This window comes from Lepisma saccharinum, chromosome 1, assembly GCF_977018435.1.
Source record: "Lepisma saccharinum chromosome 1, izLepSacc3.1, whole genome shotgun sequence".
Lineage (NCBI taxonomy): Eukaryota > Metazoa > Arthropoda > Insecta > Zygentoma > Lepismatidae > Lepisma > Lepisma saccharinum.
Window position 1 is genome coordinate 218,871,378 of NC_139229.1, and position 24,107 is coordinate 218,895,484.

A 24,107-nucleotide genomic window follows, 5' to 3' on the forward strand; every position below is an offset into this window, starting at 1 on the left:
TGTGACATTGGATCAGCAACTTGAAAATTTTGGTAAACCTTATAATTTGGAAATGTAGTAACTGGAGGCGTTGTTGAAAGATCTTGAATTTTTACTTCACATACTTCAAGACGTTCAATTATTTCACGATCATACATTAGATTGGCAAGTTTTGACAAACTTGCAATTTGTCCTTGAACCTTTCCAGTTAATTCTGAAATATTGCCCTTACACACACTAATTTGTTCTTCCAAGTTGGTAAATTTGTTACTGCAGCCAAGGTATACTTCCTGAAGTTGTTCTGAGAGTTTCTGAACTTCATTATCCTTTCTGTGGTGCCCGACCCTGTGGCCGAGTGGTTAGCACATCGCGCTGCGACGCCAAGGGTCCCGGGTTCGAATCCCGGTCGGGCTTGGTTGTTTGTGAATGTCCATTCATCAATTTCATAATTTCATCAATCATCCCCATCTTCGCAAATTAGCCAAGAGGCACAAAACGCGAAGTAAAATAAACTAAATCAATAAAACCTTTCTGTGGTGCAGACTTCTGGTATTTGACCTACATGATTCACCAACTAAACTTATTTCTTCTTTAAAAGATTGCCTCATTTCCTCGACGTTGCGGTTAAGTGATTCCATTTCCTTCCGTGATTGATTGATTGATTTGGTGTTTTAAGTCCACTTTATGCACAGTAAGGCTAATTGGGACTGGACCTACAGTTTAAAGTGGGATATGAACCACTATGTGCCTCCACCGGGTATCGAACTCTTCCGTGATTGAGATATTTCAGAAGTGATCTGTTGTTGAAAATCATTAAACTGCTGGAAACTGTTGAAACTGTTAAACTGTTCCTGTGACTGCTTCTGGAAATCTCTGGACTCCTTCTGGAAACTGTTGAACTGTTCCTGTGACTGCTTCTGGGAATCTCTGGACTCCTTCTGGAAATCGTTAATTTATTGTACGCAGTTCGCTTGAACAAAGCTGACAGTTGCGAAACTAAAATATTTTGAGGAATGGTAGGATTAGGGTTAATAGTAACGCTGACACTATCATTCTGAGCTTCCTCTTGCACACTTTGACTTTGTACAAAAGCTTCCATTGCTGTTGTTGTTGTTGAGTTGGTGTTTTAAGTCCACTTTATGCACAGTATGGCTAATCGGGACTGGACCTACAGTTTAAAGTGGGATCCGAACCACTTGTGCCTCCACCAGGTATCGAACCCGGGACCCCTTGATTACAAGGCACCGACGCTACCACTGCGCCATGGGGGAGGCCCCAAAAGCTTCCATTGCAAATGGGTCATAAGACAGATCACACGTCTTGCACAAGTACTTCTCGTTAGCTTGATACAAATCCCACTGTTTGTCCGTCAATCCTACACATTCTATGTGAAACCAAAATTCACATTTGTTACAAGAGATCAACCTTTCCTTTCCTAAATCTCGGCAACATTTAACAAGATGTAATGATTCATGGCTGTTCATAGACTCATTGCCTGGTATAGAATATACAGATATGCTAGTTCTGGATCGTAGATTATAGTTACTTCCCGAAGATTGCATTATTGTCATGCAAATACACTTACGACAACAGACACAATAAAACAAAACATAGACATTGAAAGTAGTTCACAGTACACATTATTCGATCTGTTAAATCGTTCCACTTTAATGGCCACCAATTTTTGTGATGTTGCCGTCGAGGATTAATTATTCGTGTACTGTTATTAAATGCAAAATATCTTTCACCATTCGCGAAGGCGAAGAAAAACTTCTGTGGGCTGATTACATATCTAAATTACCTGAATATTAGCATAAATGGAAACGCAGCAAATCACTTTTTGGTAGAAACTTTTATCACAAAACTTCACAACTGTTACAAGAATATTCTATGACTGTTATCACTGTTACCATAGCAACGACAAAGTTGCCAAGCCCATAAACGTTGCACAATTTAACATAAATAGAAAACAAACGTTATTAAACAGCAACTTCAACATTAACATTTGAAGTTAAAAATAGATTATAATTGTAATTGTACATTTATAAATCAACATAAAAAGTAAAAGAAATTTGTGCTATAGAAAACAGTCACAAAAGTCGTAGGTTGACACTGATTATTGTACAGGTACAGAACGCCAAAGGATGGTGGAAACAGGTACGAGAGGAAGACAAGTTTAACCAATGATAAAACGTAACAAACTGGTGAAACCTGAGTAGTGACCAGAATCCCTTTAGTCTGATGGTAAGGAGGGTCGAGTACAACTCATGTCTTCTGAGGTGGTGACAGAGGAATGCTTACCTCCGTGGCAGAGTGGTTAGCTACAGCGTGCTACAACGTCAGGGGTCCTGGGTTCGAATCCCGTACAGGTCATGGGTGTGCTTTGTGAGTGTCCCTTCATCAGTTTAATCATATGATCACTCATCCTAATCTTCGCGATTAGCCAAAAGTGGCAGAAAAGCGAAGCAAAATAAACCAAATTAATAATTTAATAATCAATAAAGATAGCGAAACCTGATGTTTTGGTAGCTAGGTGATGTCTCGCTCTTGCTGCTGTCACTAGAAGGGTAACGAAGCGGCATGTATAGTAGGAGAAGAGATGAATCAAGTTATCTCAGTGAGATGAACGGAGATGTCATGGTAGTTAGGAGATGACCCTGGCGACATCTGGCTGATGTCTTGCAAAACTGTGTTACTGCAGATGTTAATTCCTTCCCGTTCTGTTGTAAAATTATCTTCTCGGCCTCCGTAGCGTAGTGGTTATCATAACGTGCCACGAAGCCTAAGGGTCCAGGTTCGAACCGTTGTGAAGGCATCCATTTCATCAGTTTATCATTCTCCTCATCGTCGCGATTAAATCAAGAGCAACATAACTGCAGACTCAGACTTAATATTGGATGTTGTGATGAGGTGACGTTTCCTTGACCTCTGGTTGAGCTGTATATGTCGCTTCAAGATGATCTTCATTAAGCACTTCTGCCGACTGTATTCTAGGTAGGGCTGGCTGATTTTCTTGACTGGTTCATGTGGGAGTGACGTTGCCTTGACTCCTATGTGAATTTTTTCCCTTCCTTGGCGTTGTTGTTGTCTTGATTTTCTTTTCCTCTGCTACTGTTGCTCGAGGTGGTCCACTCACTCGTTATATTAGCTATTTGTTGTTAGGAGCATCGTTTCCATGGCTCCAATCTGACATTTCTGGGAATTGACGTGATGGTGGTAGTCTGGTAGTTCGGAACATCCGCAACTGTCGCTAAAGTCCGGAAGGTGGTCCGAGAGAGTGAGTTAGTGAATTTTCTCGTTTTTCTTTATGTGGGAGTGCCCGTTTCCTTGACTCCTATGCGATTGTTTCCCCCTTCTCTTGGCGTTTATGTTGTCTTGATTTTCCTCTGCTACTGTCGCTCGAGGTTTAGGTCTTCTTGTAATTGTTAGGGCTCACTGTGGTCGAGGGGTACGATGCGTGAGCTTTAAGATAGCCGCTGTTCCAATTTCGTTGACTGCCTTGATGCTGTGCCGTCTAAGGCTGTCCCAGAATTTGGTTGTTTCTCTTCTTATGACCTCTTCTAATGGGTCTATCTTCAGGTCTTATTGTATTCGGATATTTGTTGTATATCTGTCGTGTCCGCTGATTATCCTTGCTGCATTGTTTAGGATAATTTGTAGTTTCTCTATTGTCGTCCTGTCTGCGTGATGCCACTCTGGTATGGCTGATCTTATCATAGTTTTTTTTAGAGTGATATCCTCGTTGCAAGTGTCAGCTGGAGGTTTCTCAATACTGCGTATAGTCCCCCTATATGTTGGTTTCCTTTGTGATGCATTTCCGCTACATGGCCCTTGAATGTCAGCCAGGTGTCCAATGGTCCGAAATAGAATGAGCTTCATATAGGTTAGCCTGCTGCATCATATTTGTACCATTGCATTTAACAAAACATTACGTTTACCTTGACGGACACTAAGTCATTCACAAAATTACTAATTTACGAAGTGAATACATCAGCAAATTGTTAACTACAAAGCGCTCACGCATTTTTACTGGCGATGTACGAGGAACTGGTTTCGGTGAGTACCGCACTCATACTCCATCTCTCGTCGCCACGCGCAAAGTTAAACGTCGCTCATAATCATCTTGATTACGATCCGGCCACGAGCAATTTTAATCCTCATCCGACGTTAACAGCATTAGGAGACTCGATCACAGGCATCGCGAACTAGCATGCTCGTAGGGGGGAAAAGAGTAGCAGTTGCACTTGGGTATTTTTCAACGTTCCGCTGGCTTGACGGTTTCAGAGAATTGTAGATGCAAGTTACACTACCTCAGAAAATTTTCTATCCGGATGTCTGATATTCTGATATGCGGATACTCGAATTGCCCTCATTATCCGGAGAGCAGCGGTGATATAGTCAGTAGGGCGTCTGACTACCACGCGGTAGACCCGGATTCGATTCCCCGCATAAAAAGTGTCTCTGGGACTCACTCAGCCTCAATTCAATGAGTACCTGGGGGCAACCTTGGGTGGTAAAGGCGGCGTGAACGTGGTGCTGATCACATCACCTCCAAAATGACCGGGATCCCTCACATCCCGTAAATGTGCCTTCATGGTAGGGTGCTGTATGCACGGAAAATTTTACCTTTATCTGATTAACCTGATATTCGGATTATCAGAAATGTACCGCTATCCATACATTATTTTATTCGTCATGTTCGTATTTCATACAAATTCTTCATCAAATCTGTATTATCTGCATATCCGAATTATCCAGATATTCGGATATCCAGATTATCCGTTGCATTCGAAATGGATATGCGGATATCAGTTATCCGGGTTTTGTGGCCACTCCTACTTCTTCGCAGATTCTGTAAAAATAGAAATGTTAGCAACTTACACATTGTACAAGAGCTAAAGTCCACGTGATGAAAGAACAAAGCTAGACTTCCCGGCTTCAAATAATGTGCGAGCTATAAGGCTGTGGAACAATCTTGCCACTTTACCACCAATCATAAAAGCACCCTTCAACTAGCCAGAATCTTCTGTTTGTTCGCAGTTGAACCAAAAAGGTCAGGAAAACCAGAGACATACCATAACGTTAACGATCTCCTCTTGCTACAGTTGCGGCTGTTAGGTTTAGCAATGCAGGAAAAAAAAACATATTGTACCCAAGGTAATGAAACTTCCTAGATTGGTTCAAGGGCCAACGAAGCCATAGAGGGGGAGGGGAGGGGAGAGAGAGCGAATGAATGGGTGGGAGAGAATGAGACAGAGTAGGTGGATAACTGAGAGGTGAAAGAGGAAGGGAGCGATTGAGTGCATGGGGAGAGAGAGAGAGAGAGAGAGAGAGAGAGAGAGAGAGAGAGTAAGAGCTAGTGGAGGGGAAGAGAGCGATTGAATGAGTGAAAGATGAGAGAGGATTGGTAGTATTTCCTTAAGTTATTTTATCCACATACTATCTCTTACGTGTCCACATCTCAGTTGTTTATTTTCCAGCCAGAAGCTCGTTAAATTCAAAGCGAACTGTAATAAATCCTAAATTTTGTTGAAATATCTACCTGTCAGTGCCATAAGTAAGTTTTTGTGTTATATACCCACTCCACAAATGCGGTGTTCGATTTCTTTAACGCATCTACTCATTTTGAAGAGCTCTATTTGGAGTTAGATCTACATATCTCCATCTCTTCTCATTAGCGATACAGTGGAGTCCTGTATCTTCATTTTACTGATTTCTTTCTCTTTTCCTTTCTTTCTTTCTTCTTGTTCTTCTCTCTCTCTCTCTCTTTTTTTATTAAGATTCGCCTATCCGACTCCAAATGAAACTCTTCAAAGTGAGTATTTTTGTTTAAAAAGAAACGGACACCTCATTGGTGGCGTTTCGTTCCTCTGGTTCTCGCAGACACGTTAGAATCCTGATTTTTACTTCCTGTATTTTAGGACATCATCTTGTTGGCAAATACAGTGCTTTTCACGGTCGAGTTGTCCGTGACGCGCCGGGCAGTGAAAGCGTCTGCCGGCAAACTGGATGAAACATCCACGTAACTGGAACTGCTGACTATGTAATGAAATAAACATGTACGACTACATTGACAGTTACAATTAAAATAAGCACGTATCTTGTTACAAGAGGTGTTGGAAATGTTGTCCTACTTCATCCACACATTTACGGCATCTTTTTAGGAACTTTTCACTAACACGTATCAGTTCCTTTTCCAAAATTGCTTGAATTTCCTTTCTGATATATTATTTCAATCAATTCTTGAAATGTATGGCGTCAGGTTTAAAAGCTTGATAGCTGGCAACTTAGACGTCATGAAAATGTCTGTTTCTCGTACAAGACGCCGGATGGATTTTTGAGGAGTATGTTCCATTCCAATCGTGCTCCAACGTCGTCTAGTTTCACCTCAGTAAGCAGTGCCGTTTCACCCTTCGCTTCTTATCAAGAAGAAAACCTGTTTCCCTAAATTTGTTCACAAATTTTCGAACAATGTTGCTGTGTGGAACAGGAACAGCTGGGAATTCTGCTGCGAAACGCCTTAAAACTTCCCTCCCTACAAGAATTCGTAATGACCTAAGAGTCGTACATAAAAAGGCGTTGTTTTAAATTGTACGGATAGCGTGGCATTATTAGATTGCAGAAAAGAGCCAGTAATACGTAAAGTAAAACAAAACAATCTAAAACACTTGTTAACACCTTAACACTTCATAAACACGTGCAAACTGGACACCAGCTTTCTGGATACCGAAGCACTGACGCGTCCAGTGCCATGGTCAGCGTACAGCTGTGGGTCTAAATGCCAGCAGATGCGCTCTCACTGCCCGGCGCGCTAGCTGCCTCTCCACGGACAACTCAGCCGAGAAAATCACTGTAGCTATTTGAGTTATTTTCGTTCTATTTCGTTTATTATACGTCGCTTTTGGAGCTCTTGAGTAAATCGAGACTGTGAGAATGAGAGCGATGATGGGGTATACCCAATAATGCATCAATGCGTTAACAAAAAAATGGGTCGTAATGCGTTCCGCTGACCACCGAGGCGGCCATTCCCATTTTCGTGCCCAGCTCAGCTGTCAGATAAAGGGCCAAGTTGGAAATTGAGTTATGTGTGCAGTTTGGATTAAACGGTTTGGGTCTGCACAAAAATCTCGAAACTGAACTCGAAGGGAGATTATGTTCTCACTCGCCGGAAGGGGACGACTTCTTTGCTTCTGTCGTTCACAGTACTCTGGACGTCAGAACCACAAACCGAGTCCTTTTTCTTGAAACTGCCACACGACGAACCGTTGCTTATGAGACGGCTGACGTCACAATCAAAACAGGAAGCCGAGCGGCGAGATCAATAAGCCGGAATCTGGCATTCGCGGAGAGAGCGCTGGAGAAGCAACCCCTGATGCCGGAGGGCAACGCCACCGGATGCCAATTCGTGCAGAAGGAATCGAAAAGGCAATTTACAAACCGCGCACCCGCCGTGCATGGACAATTGCTCGTCCTTCACGGTATTTGAAGCTCTGGCCTGGCTGTAGTGTCGCGGGGGTGACAAGGCTGCTGCCCCCAATAGCACTAGGATAAACAGTGGTGGGGTGAAATAAGGGGAGGGGTTGGGAGAAACCTGGAGTTCCGTGTATCAGCACAAATTCATTTTAAATGTACAATTTATAATTATTATGTATTTTGAACTTCAAGTGTATATGTTAAAGTTGGCGTTCAGTAACGTTTGTTTTCTATTGATTGATTGAGTTAGTGTTTTAAGTCCACTTTATGCACAGTCAGGCTAATCGGGACTGGACCTACAGTTTAAAGTGAGATCCGAACCACTGTGTGCCTCCACCGGGTATCGAACCCGGGACCCCTTGATTACCACTGCGCCATCGGGGAGGCCGTTTGTTTGTTTTCTATGTTGAATTGTGTAACGTTTATGTGCTTGGGAACATTAACGTCGTCATAGTAACAAGAGATAACAGTTGTGGAAGATGGTGATAAAAAGTTTCTATCAAAAGGTTATTTGCTGTGTTTTCTTATTTTAAAATATGCAGGTAACAGTAAATTTAGGTATATAATCAGCACACTGAAGTTTATCTTCACCTTCGCAAATCTTGAAAAATATTCTTCAGTGTAATAACAGTACACGCATAATTAATTATCGACGTTAACAGCACAAGATATCCTGGCCCTACAGTAGTTTGGGCGAACAAATATGGAACCTTACACTACATGTAGCACATCGAGCAATTAACTTTTGTTTTTATGGATTATGAATCTAGGTATGCTGCCTAAAAATAATAATAATTATAGCAATAAATAGAATATAACTTAAAATACTATAAAGTTACACACAAATATCTCCACTAACTACTTGCTGTACTGAATTTTCAGTTTTAGCCAATTGTTGTAAGACACATCAGTGATTTTTCTACAGAATTTTTTTACTGTTTATATAGAACCCAATATTTAAAATAAATTTATATTTGTAGCATTTGTATACTCTGTCTCTGGAATCTGTAGAGCAAGGGGAGAAAGCGAGTTGGCAGAGCAAAGTAGTGGGCGCTGATCCAAACGACAGGTACCTTCACTCACTTCCCCTGTTACGAGTTCATTGGTAGAGCCCTTTCGCAGTAGCGTAACTAACACGCTCTGCGTCCGCCCGCAACTTGCAGTCGTGCGCCCCTACTCGCAAGGAAAAAAATCCTTTCTGAAATATTAATTGACGGCTACATTTATATCAGATATATACAAATATGAAAATACATACATGTAATTTGAATCATGTAAAAACTGGTACGAAAGGTTACGAGAACAGGTTTAATATTGACCTATCTATCCTATTACAAGTGGCTTTTGATCAATTTTAGTAATATCCTGTGTTCTAACCATAATATGGGAAAAAATGGTGCCTTTAGAACCTCATCTGTTATGCGTCTCAGCACCTGTTTTGAAGCCATTATAATACATAAGTTCATTTTGAATAGCAGGACTTAAGTATTTTGTCCTGCTTTTCTCATTTTCAGTATCAGTTGTAAGAAGTGATACCTGATACCTCGCTAACATGTCTATGATGTTGAGAATTCCCAGAACTACTTTGCACGTTCTCGATGACCCCTGAAAGCCAAATCACAGGTGGATAATGTTGTTATTAAATCTAAAATCTTCTAATCATTTAGTGCCACTTATCCAGACTTTGTTGCAACATTGTTTGAACATCTTTATAATCTTTATAATATATATCATACATGCGAATTCGGTACATTTCGTGTTCTTTGATTCTTTTACTTAAATCTTTCCAATTATTAATTTTTCCTTTACACCATGCAAATCTATTATCTATTGACAAGCAACCAACACAAGCACGGTCATAATAAGCAGCGTCTAAAATAGATGAATAACATAACCAAAATCTCTCTATTTTCTGTTCTGTTTTTAGTGTTAGCATAATCGGAGGTGAAATATCTCTCACCTGGTCTTTCGAGAAAGTTGCTTGTGGTTTACTTGGATTGGATGATAACATTCTTCTAACCTGGAAATTCACTTTCTACTTTTGTAGTGATTAACATTTTCTGTTTCCAGTTGTAGGGGCATAAAAATATAATGTTTGGTTGAAAATATATTCTTACGCCGAAAGAAAAACTTTTGTGAACTATCGGTCTTTCTTCATTTATCATTCGTGCGCCTCCCCCCACCCTCCCCGCACCGCACGGGTTGCGGAGATGCTATTTACGCCACTGCCCCTTCGAGTCATTGTCTGCGCAGATTTCTTTTCGTTCGCTCGCTCCAGAGATTCCCGGAACAAAACTCATGTAAAAACTTCCAGAAGCAATTCATCAGTTCCGTCTTCTTGTGCAAGGATTTAGTGTGAGACTGACGAAACTAAAAGGCTTGCAATGGTGTAAAGTCTGCCGTCCTATGAATGTCTTTCATTAAATTTATTGTACCTCTTTCCCCTAGCCAACAGTAACGAACACATCAAATTTTGTTAAGTATATCTTGTCAGTTTCACAATAGTGACGTGCGTTGTCATCTGACTTCAGGGGCGGCGCCAGGGGGATGCGAAGGGGTGCTTGCGCAACCCCCATAAGCACCCCTTTTCCAAAATCTATGATCAACCGAAAACACTGCTTACAGTGTCATATTATGTCATGCCGTCACATTAAGCACCGAATGTTAGGTACAAGTGAGATCGGTCGCCCATGAATGTCATTGGCCTCCCTTGAACAAGTTCTTCCTCTCAAATTTCTACGCATGTCGTGTTGTGCTAAAATCAAGCAAAGAAGAAGCAAGTCGCTAGTATTCTTACGTTTCATTGGCATATTATCACAGGTAAAGGTAAAGTGTTCCCCTGTGCTTAGCACCACGCCATGAAGGCGTATAGGGGGTGTGGGGGTAACGCCCCACACTTTCTTGATCCGGTCGTGAGTGGGGGTGATGTGATCAGCATCACGCCCCTGACCGCCTTTACCCTCCAGGGTTTCCCCCCAGGTACCCATGTTATTCGACGCTGGGTAGGCGCCGGGACCGCTTCCACCGTTAGAAAAGTTCCCGGATTTGAACCGGCCGGGGATCGAACCCGGGACCTTTAGCATGGTAGTCAGACGCGTTACCGACTGAGCCACCGCGGCCACACATATTATCACAGATGCTTACTAAAAGTTGATTTAGTGGCTAAAACGTGCACGCATGTTTGATTTCATTGGCTTTATTTTACTTCGCTTCTTCTGCCATTTTTGGCGAATTTGCGAAATTATATAATAAAATTCATGAATAGACACTCACAAACATCCATGTCCAAGCCAGGATTTGAACCCGGGACCCCTGGCGTCGTAGCGCGATGTGCTAGCCACTCCGCCACGGAGACCGGCTGCACGCATGTTTCTTTGTTTTTTTTTCCAACATCACACCACCTAAATGTCATTCCTCACTCCTTAGCATCCTTAGAATTAATCGTGGCGCCGCCGCTGGCTGACTTTGATTTTTATTATTTACTGTAGTTTTTCTGCAATTTTTGACTAATCGCGACGATGAGGGATGGTAAGATAAAATTGGTGAAGGGGGCATTCACAAAGACCACCCATGCTCCGACCAGGATTCGAACTCTTGCTCTGTGCTACCTACTCCGCTAGGGAGGTCAGCATGCATTGTTATCGATTACATTTATACACAGTACTTTTTTCCCCACCACTTTAGCCTGTTGACACCGCAAAATTTACTGGTGTGGTCTACCGTAACTTCATTTTACAGTATTTTCATCACATGTAAGAGAAATGTTCACGTATGAGCTTTCAAATATAGCAAACCTCAAAAGTTCACCTTTAAAAATTGGTTCCCGTTTGTGAAAATTGGTGAAACTGACGTTTCTATTCTTTGTACAATTGCGGTAAACTGAAGGTAAATCTATAAAAAATATTTTTTTTAATAATTGTTTTAACCACATAAACACCAGGTGTTGTTTTCTAACGGAGGCTTTTGTTTCTACTTTCAGCTGAACATGAGCTGGTGACGTGAACCCGCCATGGGGAACAAGCTCAGCTGCTCCTGCGCACCCTTAATTCGCAAGGCGTATAGATATGAAGATTCACCATGGCAGAGTTCCAAACGTCGCGATGGTCACCTCCTCAGGTAAGAAAGTTAATGGCAATATCCATAAAAAATGCATAGATTTGAATATATATGTCCCTTTCTCTTGTTACCCAAAGGGCCATACAAGTAAGATATTCTGACTTGCATTAGGCACAGTTTTAGAGACTTTCATATCAGCCAGAGTACACTGTTGTAGCTTTTGGAGTTTCTTAGTTAACATTGTCTCACCTGATATCAAATGTTTACTCGGACGGTAAAAAGATATACCAATGTGGTATTCTATTGTCTGGTATGTCTATTTTATAGGTCAATTTCTACTATGGGATTTACTTCTGGTTCTCGCATGAGTAAACATGTGAGTTCAAATGTATTACGCGTTTCTAGAAACTATTTGTGTGGTTGCAAGCAAACATGTGTTTCAACTCAAATAGATCCTTGATATATAAATATTCTGTTGGTGGAATATACTTCAGAACTATGAGGTATTGTAGCTTCACTAGTTGTTTTGATATACAGTTTCTACGTTCGTAGTAACGCGGTAGTCTGGTCGATAGGGCGTCTGACTGCCACGCGAAATTCTTATTCCAAAGCGACACGCATTTTTATCACTAGAATTATAAGATTATATCTGTACCTACGGGCATTTGTAAGTATAGGGATATGATTTAAGTTTAAAAGTTAACTATTCCTGTGAGAATCTAGCATTGTACTTCCTCTTAGGGTATTCTAGTGAATTAAATAATAATGCATTTAACATTGATTCTGTACATATTTCGTCATTCCTATCCCCCATCATCCCATCATACATTGTGGAAAACTACCACTTCCTTCATTAAAACTGCAGCCGCTTCACATAAAAATGATCATGCATTGTATTCTCATCTATCGAGTTAACCTGGAGTAATACACAAGCTTGAGAAAACTTTTAAAAGCATCAACAATGAATTTTTGATAGTATATTGATTAGTTGAATAATAAAACAATTGCCATTGTTAAATTAGTTTTTTCATAGTTTGTCTACTTTGTGCTTACAAAGACTAATCGCGACTGGGCCTACTGTTTAAAGTGCGTTCTCAGCTACTGTACAATGTGACTTTATCGGAAGACTAACAAGTCAGCAACGTTATCGACAACTATGCTATCACGGAGGTACGCAACAACTGTCATTGTCAAAAGTATTTCTTTAAATATGCCATGAATGATGAAAATGCGGTAAAATTTGAAAATGAGTTATGATATTTATTTTCCTCATAAACAAATTACTAATAATGGTGGACTTTTTCGTGCAGTTTTTTGTGGACGTTGGTTGTATTTTTTTTTAAAAAAAATATAGCAGCCCCTTTATAAGAGCCTAACATTTCCTAACGGCGGCCCTCCATAAAATTGAGCAATTTCCTTCATAGTAAGAAGAGGGGGCATATTCCCACACATAAGCGAAAGATTGATTGATTGACTTGTTTTACTTCGTTTTTCTGCCACTTCTGGCTGGCTAGTCGCGAAGATATGAATGAATGGTAAAATGGATGAAGGGACATACAAACATATATATGGACGACACAACACGATCCCCACAGATATTGGCTTAGAGTCTAGACGCCAGAGCCTCTCTAGTTTGCAAAATGCAGTCCAGGAAAAGGAAGTTGACATTTGTGTGCTTAAGGGGAAGAGAATGACTTCAAATTCCCTCCCATTTTGAGGGCAGAATTGCACGTTAAATGCTAAAAATATCAGGCAAATAAATCTGTGATTAATGCCTGTTATTTATTTGTTCCTTTTAACTAAGTTCTGTCCAACATTCAAGGCATTGATCCTCGCCCCTCCCTCCCCCTACCCTGTCCAAGCTCCAAGACATTTGCAGCAGGTTCATAGCTCAACGAGTCTCCCGCTCAACTGAGCGCAGTAGGGCCGAGCTCGTATTGAAGATTGCGGAACTTAATTCCAGAAATTGCCGTCGGCGGCGCCACAATCTGCGATGCGACTTTCGGAATCCCTGGAAGTGGCGTCATACATCAAACTAAAGTCCTGTGTCTCCCGGCCGCTTTTGATGTTCCTGAGGCTTGTAATAAGTTTCCGTCCACATTATTTAGCCCCGCAGACCAATCATTTTGCCATGAGCGACGTCTCCTTTTCTGAGACAGGAAACGGGAAAGGACAGTTTTGCAGAGCCAAAGTTAGGAACAGACGGATAATAGAGTCATTTTTTTTTTTAAAGTTTCTGATAATGGTTCGTGAGCGTGTTCTTATACTATATAATAAACTGGCTTATAATTAGTCAGAATAGTGTGAATCTTACAGGAAAGTTCTCCTTTCTCTACCCTGACCCGTATATGTCCGGAGCAAGGCCGCGTATAGCGGCAGAGAAGGGAGGGGGGATCGAGTGGGCATAGCGAAGCAGTACACGCTGCAGTGGCTTTCCCCCTCCTCACAATCCCGTTCCCTCTCACGTGTTCCTTGGTGAAGCCGTCTCGCGTCACTACTTGCGCAGAGACTTGTTTTCGTTCGCTTGCTCCAGAGATATTGGACAGAGTGTATATAAAATAGGACAGTTCAGAAATTCGTGTTCAGTTGTTTTTATTTTTGTTGTTGTTGTTGTTGTTGCTACTGCTGCTGTTGTTGTTGGCAGGTTGGATTCTCAGTGTATATAATTTTGCTATTACATTTTCTCTTTCTTACTATTGTTGAGATAAATATCAGTTCATAGTATTTTGTTTAATATAATATAATAATATAATAAATAATATAATAATATAATGACAATTTTGTCAAAATATAAAATCAAATACAGAATTGGATCCAAGAGGTGGTGGGGAAGATGGAGGCGATCCCCCAGATACTCATTTATCTAAGCAAAAATTTCTCAATCTCCAGTTTTCATTCGTATTTCTCGCTTCTGTTTCCTCCAAAAAATGTACGCTTCTACGTTGCACTCTTAAACCTCAATTCCTTCTACTCTTCAGCTCTCCCCTCACCTCCCGAAACTCTGCCCTGGGTCCGCCCTTAGTCAAATATTATATACTTCTTTTTTTTCTAGCTTCCCTGTCATGTGCCATTTTCTTCTATATCGTTTACGCTGTATTGAGCAGAGTAGTTTCAAATTCACATTATGCACATTATACACTGTATGTACAGTCCCTACCAAAAGTTTAAGACCACCTTGTCGTGTGTTTTTCAGACAAACAGAAAAAGTACATATGCGAATGCTTTTCATGAAATAAACATTTTAATACAAAATTGGAATTATTATGTAATGTTATTGAAAGGTACATGAAGATCAAGAAAGTGTAAGGGCATATTAATGCACTTATAACTAATAGATGTAACTAAAGGTACAATTTGTAAAATTATTAAATCTGAACTTTGAAAATATACTTGGAAACAAACATTTCTCCTGAAATTGGACGAATGAAGTGTGAGATTTTAATAGTCAGTAGGTCCACCTTTAAGTTTCAAGCACATTTGCACACGTTTTCTCATGCTGCGGGCCAATTTCTGGCATTCTTGGGGCGTAATCTCATTCCATACTTCGGAAATAATCCGGTCCTCGCGTACAGACGTTACCTTAAGGCGGCCGCATCATGGTTTATCAACCACTGCACCTTGCTGCTTGAATTTGATTATTGTGTTCTCCACGCAGGTTTTACTCACATTCAATGCAACTGCAATTTCTCTATGAGACCTATTGCATCTTTACATACCAATTATTTGCCATTTCATGGCCACGGGCACAGATTTTTCCCCCCATTATCACGTAGCTTGTGATTCAAACAGCCTGTTTATTATCAAGCGTAACGAAAACAGGTTTGGACTTGCACAATGCTGCTACTCGAGATATGTCTTTCTGCGCCATCTATTGACACACATTTCAACTAATGACTGATAAAATTTGTTCACTCCAACACAGTCGCTGAGGAAGATATTGTTATCTGAAGACCTCTCAGTTTTCGCTGTATTTTTTTTAATTTTGCGAATTTTAGAAAAAAATATAAAACACGAGAAATTTTTTTGGATTTTTTTTTGCTCCAAAACCTTCGCTCATGTTCCACAATACTGGAAAAAATTCAGTACTGTCATAACGACGTCGGTTACGTGTATACACATTCATCTGTACTTCAAAATGCTGGATTTTTCAGTTAAGAAATTTGATTTTCCACTTTCGTATCTCATGAATTACAAGACGTATACCAAAATTTTTTCGGCAATATATGCCTCACACACTATATTACTTCCATACAATTTCACTCCATATTTGTACTATAAACTTTCGGTCAGGATTCATTTATATGAAAAAAGTTGGTGGTCTTAAACTTTTGGTAGGGACTGTACTATGGGAAAGTTAACTTCATATCCGAAAAAGCAACCACATCCTTACAACCAGGCAACACACACCATACAACAAATTGATGCCTTGCATAGAATTCAATGTTAATATGGATAAGTACAATAACATATGATCCTGGACAACCTCACCTGCGACATTTTTATCGAGACTTGTAGCTAAAAAAAATGAAATAGAAAAAAAAGAAAAGGGGGAAGGGGGGCGAGAAGTAACGCAAGATGAGACAAATACAAATTGGAAATTGTGGTATAATCCAGTATTAAAAGTGTTAGACTTGATTTACATAAAACTTTGTATGTTATGGATGTTATTTGGTTTGATTTGGTGTTTTAAGTCCACTTTATGCGCAGTAAGGCTAATCGGGACTGGACCTACAGTTTAAAGTGGAATCCGAACCACTTGTACCTCCACCGGGTATCGAACCCGGGACCCCTTGATTACAAGGCAATGACGCTACCACTGCGCCATGGGGGAGGCCCTATGAATGTTATGAATGGCGTGTTATTAGGGGTTATCGAGGACCTTTAAAATGTCTCCGATTCAGTATTTATTGACTTCAAATAGAGTACTCGAACTTTCAGAATAATTTATCGTAGAACACGAATCACACTCGCACAAATGGGGGGAGAGAGAGAGGGAGAGAGACAACGAATAAGAGACTAATGGGAAGAGGAACAATGACGTAAAGGGATGGGGAAACAAAGAAAGTACAAGAGGAAGAAGGAGAGGCGAAGAATAGTAGAAAGAAAGGCTGGTGTAGAGAAACAAAGGAAGACAAATATAGAAAAATAGAAGAAAAGAGAAAAAGAAGAAATCAAGAGAGGAAGGTAGAAATAGGTAGAGGCTAAATTTAGGAAGAACGAATCACACACATGCGCGCTCGCTTACAGATAGAGAGAGAGAAGGGGGCATATTGAAAAGTGTTTCTCAACGCTCAACCTTCATGAGACCATTAACAGGAAAATTATTTTCTAGTTATTAAATATTATGCATTAATTAATATGTATCCTCAAAATTAAATATTAACAAATAAGTTATGGCAAATCAGAAGTATCAAATTATAAAATTAGGTTTAAATTATTTGTCAAACACGGGATCTAATGAAATCTTGTAGTTTACTCAGGCCAACAGCGTGAAATTAATTTGGTAAGTGCTGATTTTCATTAACACATTGCATTTTGAGCAGAGGAAAATTCCAGTTAATACTAATTGGGATATCGATGACCATATTATTATACTCGAGAAACTGATAACTATATTATTAATTTGATTTCAATGAATTGGTTGGAAAAAAAATTCTAGTGACAAAATATTTAAGTTACGAATTCTGTCAGCTGAACATGGGAAGCAATAGAAGGCGATCTGTGCCTGAGCTTTCGACTCATTCAAGAATATTTTTCTCCTCAGAATATTTGGACTATAAAATATTCGTTAATGAAACCAAGCTAAAATAACTCATTTCAGGACAACCTCTTGCGACCCGTTATACTTGATACTAAGACGCGGTCCGAGGTTGAGAAACACTGATAAGAATGCACATATGTGACATGATATAAGAGAGCGTTTACGTGGACGAAGTTCGTTGTAGGTAGCAAAACTAACTAACTAACTAACTAACTCTCTAGCCTTCTTAAACCCGAAGGTTCATGGCTGCAGCAACACAGGCCTTCCATGTTTCCCTATCTTGAGCAAGATCTATATACTCTTTTCCATCCCTACCGATTTCCCTTAGGTCCATCTCAACTTTGTCCCTCCATCTTCGTCTTGGCCTTCCTACAGGTCTCTTACCATCAGGTTTCCCAACAAGAATCCTGTAAACTCCTCTTTCCTCTCCCATTCGTGCCACATGGCCTGCCCACCTAAGTCTTCTTGATTTAATTATTCTAATAATATCTGGACACGAATACAAATTATGTAGTTCTAAATTATGTAACCTTCTCCACTCACCTGTCTCCTCATCCCTTTTAGGTCCAAATATTTTCCTAAGGATCTTATTTTCAAATACTCTCAATTTATGTTCCTCTTTCAATGTAAGGGACCAAGTTTCACATCCATATAATACTACAGGCAAAATTACTGTTTTGTATATTTTAACTTTTAGTTTCTTAGATATTAAACGAGAAGACAAAAGTTTATGAAGAGAGAAGTAACATGCATTTCCTGAATTAAGCCTACTTTTTATTTCCTCTTTAATATAATTTTCATTTGTTAATATTACTCCTAAGTATTTGAATTTGGAAACTGATTCAAACGAGTTGTTATCAATAATTAGATTTTGATTATTACCTAACACTTGGTTTCGGCCTGTAAGCATATATTCAGTTTTCTCTTTGTTGACTTCCAAACCTATCTCTTTAGCAGTTTTGAAAAATATTTTAGCATTATTCTTAATTGTATTCACATTATCCCCCAGTAAGTCTACATCATCTGCATATGCTAACAACTGAGTCACACCATTTAATTTTAGTCCTTCTTTAGTTTCTTGTACCTTCCTAACAGCATATTCTAAGGCAAAATTAAAGAGCAATGGAGACAATGCATCTCCTTGTTTTAACCCATCATGAATTGTAAATTTGTCAGACATGTTAATACCCACACGAATTTTACTTTCTGTTTCACTGGTGCATACTTTTATCATACTAACAAGCTTCTTAGGTATTCCAAACTCTACTAATATATTATATAGTTTATCTCTTTTGACTGAATCATATGCTTTTTTAAAATCAATGAATAGCTGATGGACATTTTGATTATATTCCCACTTTTTTTCAAGTGTCTGTCTGATGTGAAAAATTTGATCTGTAGTTGATCTGTTATGTTTAAATCCACATTGATAATCACCTATAATTTCATTAGCATATGGGATTAGTCTTGTTAAAAGAATGTTAGATAATATTTTATATGTTGTTGAGAGTAGAGAAATTCCACGGTAATTATTGCAGTTCATTTTATCACCTTTTTTAAACACAGGAACAATTATGGATTCTTTCCACTGTTGAGGGATTTCTTCTTTATTCCATATTAAACAAATTAATTTATGAATTTGACATATTAATGAATTTCCACCATATTTAATTAACTCAGCTGGTATTAAATCAATGCCAGGTGCTTTGTTATTCTTTAGCCTTTTAATAGCATCTTTAACTTCAGTCAAGTTAGGTTCTGGAACTAAAGGTTCTGCTGTGTGTACTTCATTCACTTCTGATTTATCTCCTACATGGACATTTAAAAGGTCATTAAAGTAGTTCTTCCATCTATTTAGAATATCACTTGGGTCAGCTAGAAAATCACCGTCTTTATCTTTTATCAAGTTTACTTTAGGTTGCCACCCCTTTCTAAATTCATTTACACCTTTATATAAATCTCTGATATTTTTGTTTTTGCTGTTTGTTTCAATTTCGTTAATTTTGGTTTTCAAGTAATCTCTTTTTTTACTTCTAAACGTGCTGTTAACTTCTCGCTTTATTCTATTATAATTGTTTAGATTTGTATCATCATAGTTATTTAACCACCTAAGTCTAGCCTGATTTCTTATTTCTATTAGATTATGACATTCATTATCAAACCATGGCTTACTTTTTCTCGGTTTATGGTATCCTATACTTTCCTTAGCTGCTGATTCTATTGCATTACGTATGTGCTCCCAATTCTTATTTACGTCTGTTTCATTTATATTTTCATCATCATTTAAATCCTGCAAAACATCAAATCTATTTGACAGTTTAATTTGGTAATCTTTCTTAATTTTTTCATCACTGAACTTTCCTGTATCAAATTTTAGAACTTTTAGATTTTGTTGCTTATGATTTATCACTGAGAGTCTTTCTCTTAATTTAGCAATTACTAAATAATGGTCACTGGCACAGTCAGCACCTCTATGTGTACGAACGTCAATTATACTAGTATGCCTTCTCTTATCAATGAGAATATGATCTATCTGATTATGAGTTTTACCATCTGGAGAAGACCAGGTATATTTATGGATATCTTTATGTTTAAAAGTGGTACTTTTCACAATTAAATTCTTTGAGGTTGCAAAAGTAATCAGTCTTATACCATTATCATTACTTAATTCATGAAGACTTTCTTTACCAATTGTGGGTTTAAACGTCTCTTCTTGCCAATTTGTGCATTACAGTCACCTAACAGAATTTTCATATCATACTGAAAGGTAGGTAGCAAAACATGAAAAACTATTGATTCTTTTCCGTGGTTCAAAACATTAGAATTGGTTGTTTACGGTTCTAGTCGTCACCTTCTGACGAATGTATATTGAACGGTTTGAGGTCCCTCCTGCAATTTATCTCTATTGTGTTAAGGGTGCCGTAACTGCAGCTCGACATTTTTTTATTTGATTACATATTCTCTGTCTCATTTATCTCTGGAGCAAGGCCGCGCATAGCTGCAGAGAAGGGGGGAAGTCGAGTGTGCACAGCATAGCAGTACAGCTGCTGCGAATTCTGGTAATTGCAGTCACTTCCCCTTCCACGCAATCCCCTTCCCTCCCACGTGCTCATTGGTGGAGCCGTCTCGCGTCACAACTGCGCCCTACTGTTTTCGTTTGCTAGCTGCAGAGATACCCGGGACGAGTATAGTAATTTAATATTTGATAAGACTAAGACTTAGTTGTTAATTGATCTTCGCGGCACATGGTACTAATTTTCATGTACGTGGTGTCGTCTCGGGTTAAACATATATCAAACATAGGGTTTCGCATTGATATAAAAGGTGGAAATGTGGAAATGTAAAAACAACCTCTGATGTAATAACAGTCAGGGAATTCGTGATTTCAGTTATCTTGAACGACATCTGGTGAGAGTTTTTGAAACTACTGTTAGTGAGAGAGTATATACAACGAATCGAAGTTTGTCAGGTGGGAAAGGGAGGTTGCCTACTTCCCAACAGTCAAGAAAAACTTGGTAATTCAAAATCAATTTGTACTCGAAAATCTAATCAAGCTGCTTTTTTGGTTATATTAGGCTCCACGGGGGAAATCACCTAATCTGAATTCCTTACCGGAGAGTTAAAAGAAAGGAGTACAAAAATCACACTGAGAAAATTAAAAGTCCACGTTGTAAAAGGACCTGAACAATGACCTGAACAGACAGCGGAAAAGGCCCGCTCTTCTCACAAAGCTAAAAAAATTCGTTAAAATGGTGTCACTCTATACTCTGTTCCGGGAATATCTAGAAGGAGAGAACGCAGCGAGTTTGCGCAAGTAGTGACTCGAGAGAACTCGACCAATGAACACATGAGAGGGAACAGGATATCGGGCTAAAATATTTTAAAATTACACGAATACGTATAATCACAGCAGCTATAAGGTTTATTGAAATATTTTTTATTAATTTACAAATAACTTACCAAATTTTTATGAATGTAAGTGTGCATTTATTTTATCTCGATAGATGTCAAAATGATACAAGAGTTCTCGCCAAGTGTTTTCTAGCAACTGAGGCATTATTAGAGCAGCTGCTTCAATTTCATTCACTGAATCTTCAGAAGCACAAATGCGGAAATTGTGGCCGTTAACTTTTCCTCATCTGTTAAACGACTGATTCATCATTGAACAATACCAGATCAAGGTAAATTGAAATGGCGTCCACATCTCGATTATGATAACAGCCGTTTTTATGTCGTTCTTGAGCATGCGCGACTACTGGTGACGAGCTTGCACCAGTGATTTCGAAAGTATTATACAAGGTGTTTCTGTGACCGTGTTACAGACTTGCAGGGATGATGGAAGGGAACAAACGCAACAAAATGAGATAGGGAACCCTGGTCCGGAAATGCCCCAGTCAAAAGTTACAAGCCAAAACCTTCGAGGGGCAGGGAACCACGCACAATGCGGAGGCGAACCATAAAAGATGTCTGGGAAGTGAAAAACAAACGCAGGAGAATCACTGTAGTGGCTTTAATGAGTAGCAACTGCAGCCATCATTACAGCAGTTGTTCAAAGTGATCCCCCCCTGCCTCGATACAGGCATGATGACGTCGCAATAAGCTCTGTCGCATCCGCTCTATTATACCAGGAGTCGTTTGGACCAGATCACAGGCTGCGAGGATTCTTGCCAAGAGTCCCTTTACATTACTCACAGGTGTCTCGTAGAAAACACTTTTCGCAAGACCCCACACAAAAAAAGAAAAATCAAGTGGGGTCAGATCAGGTTAACAGGCAGGCCAAGCAAAATGTCCGCCTCTCCCTATCCACCGCAGTGGGAATATCACGAGCACCAGCTGCAAAGTGTTCTGAGGCCCCATCATGCTGAAACCACATGCGTTGACAAACGAGAAGTGGGACATGTTCGAATAACTTGGGGAGGATGTCTCTCAGAAACACAGTGTACACTGGTTCAGTTAATCGTGGCGATAAAATATACGGACCTATTAAATGTTCGCCGACAATGCCCGCCCACATGTTTACAACAAATCTGTCTTGATGGTCCTTTACGATTGTGGCACGGGAATTTTCATCGGCCCATACATGGCTATTGCTACTATTCAGCATCCTGTCTCTCCCTCAGAACTTTCGAAACAGTACTATGGGCCACACCAATTGCACGTGCCACAGCCCGTGTACTAATGGATGGTTGTCCTTCCACCCGATCCAGCACTGCTTCTTCAAGATCGGTCGTCCTTGGAGTTCTTTGTCCTCCTTGCTCGTGGAATTGAGGTTACACTTGCCCTGTTCCTCGTATTTGTTAGAAAAGTCTGGCAACATGGCGTGCGCGGGATGTCTGCGCCGTGGATACAGGGTCCGATACAACCTCTCTGCTTCCCCACAGTTCACATTTGCTCGTCCATACACAAACACCATATCAGTCAGTTCCTCTAGCGTATACTCCATTGCACTGATTGCAGCCGGGACACTCGTGCTTATAGACTACACACGTCGAGTTTGACGTTACGTCTTCTCCAGTGCATGCGCGGTGGATTATTTCCCCTTTCTTTTATGGTTCGCCTCCGCGTTGTGTGTGGTTGCCTGCCCTTCGAAGGTTTTGGCTTGTAACTTTTGACTGGGGCATTTCCGGACGAGCGTTCCCTATCTCATTTTGTTGCGTTTGTCCCCTTCCATCATCCCTGCACGTCTGTAACACGGTCACAGAAACACCCTGTATATCTCATATAATAAAACAAATTTCCAGCCGACTGAACTTTAGATTAAAATCTGTTCGACGAAAGAACAAGCTTCAAAATTCTATTTTTATCTTTTCTGTCGAAAGCCAGGGAGGGTGACTTGACCCGCTGAACCAATCGGCTTTGTTCAGTTACCGTGGTGAGAGGAGATTCTCGTTGTATTCTGCTTTGCCAAATTTTCCTATTTTCCCTCCTTGAAACTCCTACAACTGGAGGCGAAAAGTCTGGGTTTCCTGAAGTTTACTCTTTGGCCGATAGGTTCTCACATTATAAATCGATATTTTTTAATACTTTTAGCCCGGACACCCTATATGTATCTCTTATTCGGTAGTGAATAAAAGTATTACAGAATACTTAGAAAGCTGTAAAATTAGGTACTCTTTTGCTTTAGTTTACAGAAGGGAACTTGTGTAGGTATAAATACACATACAGTGTATTTTAATTCGAACTCCAAGGGGACACGAAAAAGTTATTTCGAACTTCGAATTACCCAAAATTCGAATTAACAAAAACATGTTCATTAAAGATTATTTCGAGGGGAATAAACTTCTGTTCGAATTACTGAGTAATTCGAATCATCCAGGCTGGAATTAAAGAAAGTCTACTGTACTATCGACAGAATAGTTCCAACAAACAATCCTGCGTAGAACGTACTCTCTGACCCACATCTGATTGTTCCTGCTGCAGTGTTTGCATCCAAATGAACGTCCATCGAATTGAAGCCAGCTTTCCGAAGGTGTGCGGGGCTTACTAACGATACAGCTTTAACGTCCCGCGGAGAAATTCCCTGCGGACCGGCCAATTCCATTCCAGCAAATTTGTCCAGTAATTGCAGTCATCGGACTCGCTGCCAACTGGAACCCTCCGACCCGCAAAAAGGGAAAACGCAGAGGTAAAATTGCCTGATTGGAAATCGGGCTACCTTCAAATAACATGGTCATTTCCATCTTCGATCAGATTCGCCCCGAGCTTCGTTCACGCTGAGAGAAAAAAATCCTACTCTCAAAAGGAATTGGACAAGCGATTCACGTTATAATTTGGACGTAAAAGCTGGACCATTAGTGTAAAGAGTGGTTGCGTATAAGGGGGTGTAAATACGTAGTAA

At 39.8% G+C, this 24,107-nt stretch overlaps 1 protein-coding gene across 7 annotated transcripts in view; it reads left to right on the forward strand.

Moving 5' to 3' along the window:
- The window catches only part of sif (guanine nucleotide exchange factor still life), a 674,511-nt gene that overhangs the window by 109,273 nt on the left and 541,131 nt on the right, over positions 1–24,107 (forward strand). For all 7 annotated transcript variants that reach the window (XM_083112141.1, XM_083112137.1, XM_083112140.1 and 4 more), the window contains exon 2: positions 11,432–11,568. In XM_083112141.1, the coding sequence (XP_082968267.1) occupies positions 11,462–11,568 (107 nt within the window). In that variant the 5' untranslated portion in view covers positions 11,432–11,461. The remainder of the gene's footprint in view (positions 1–11,431; positions 11,569–24,107) is intronic.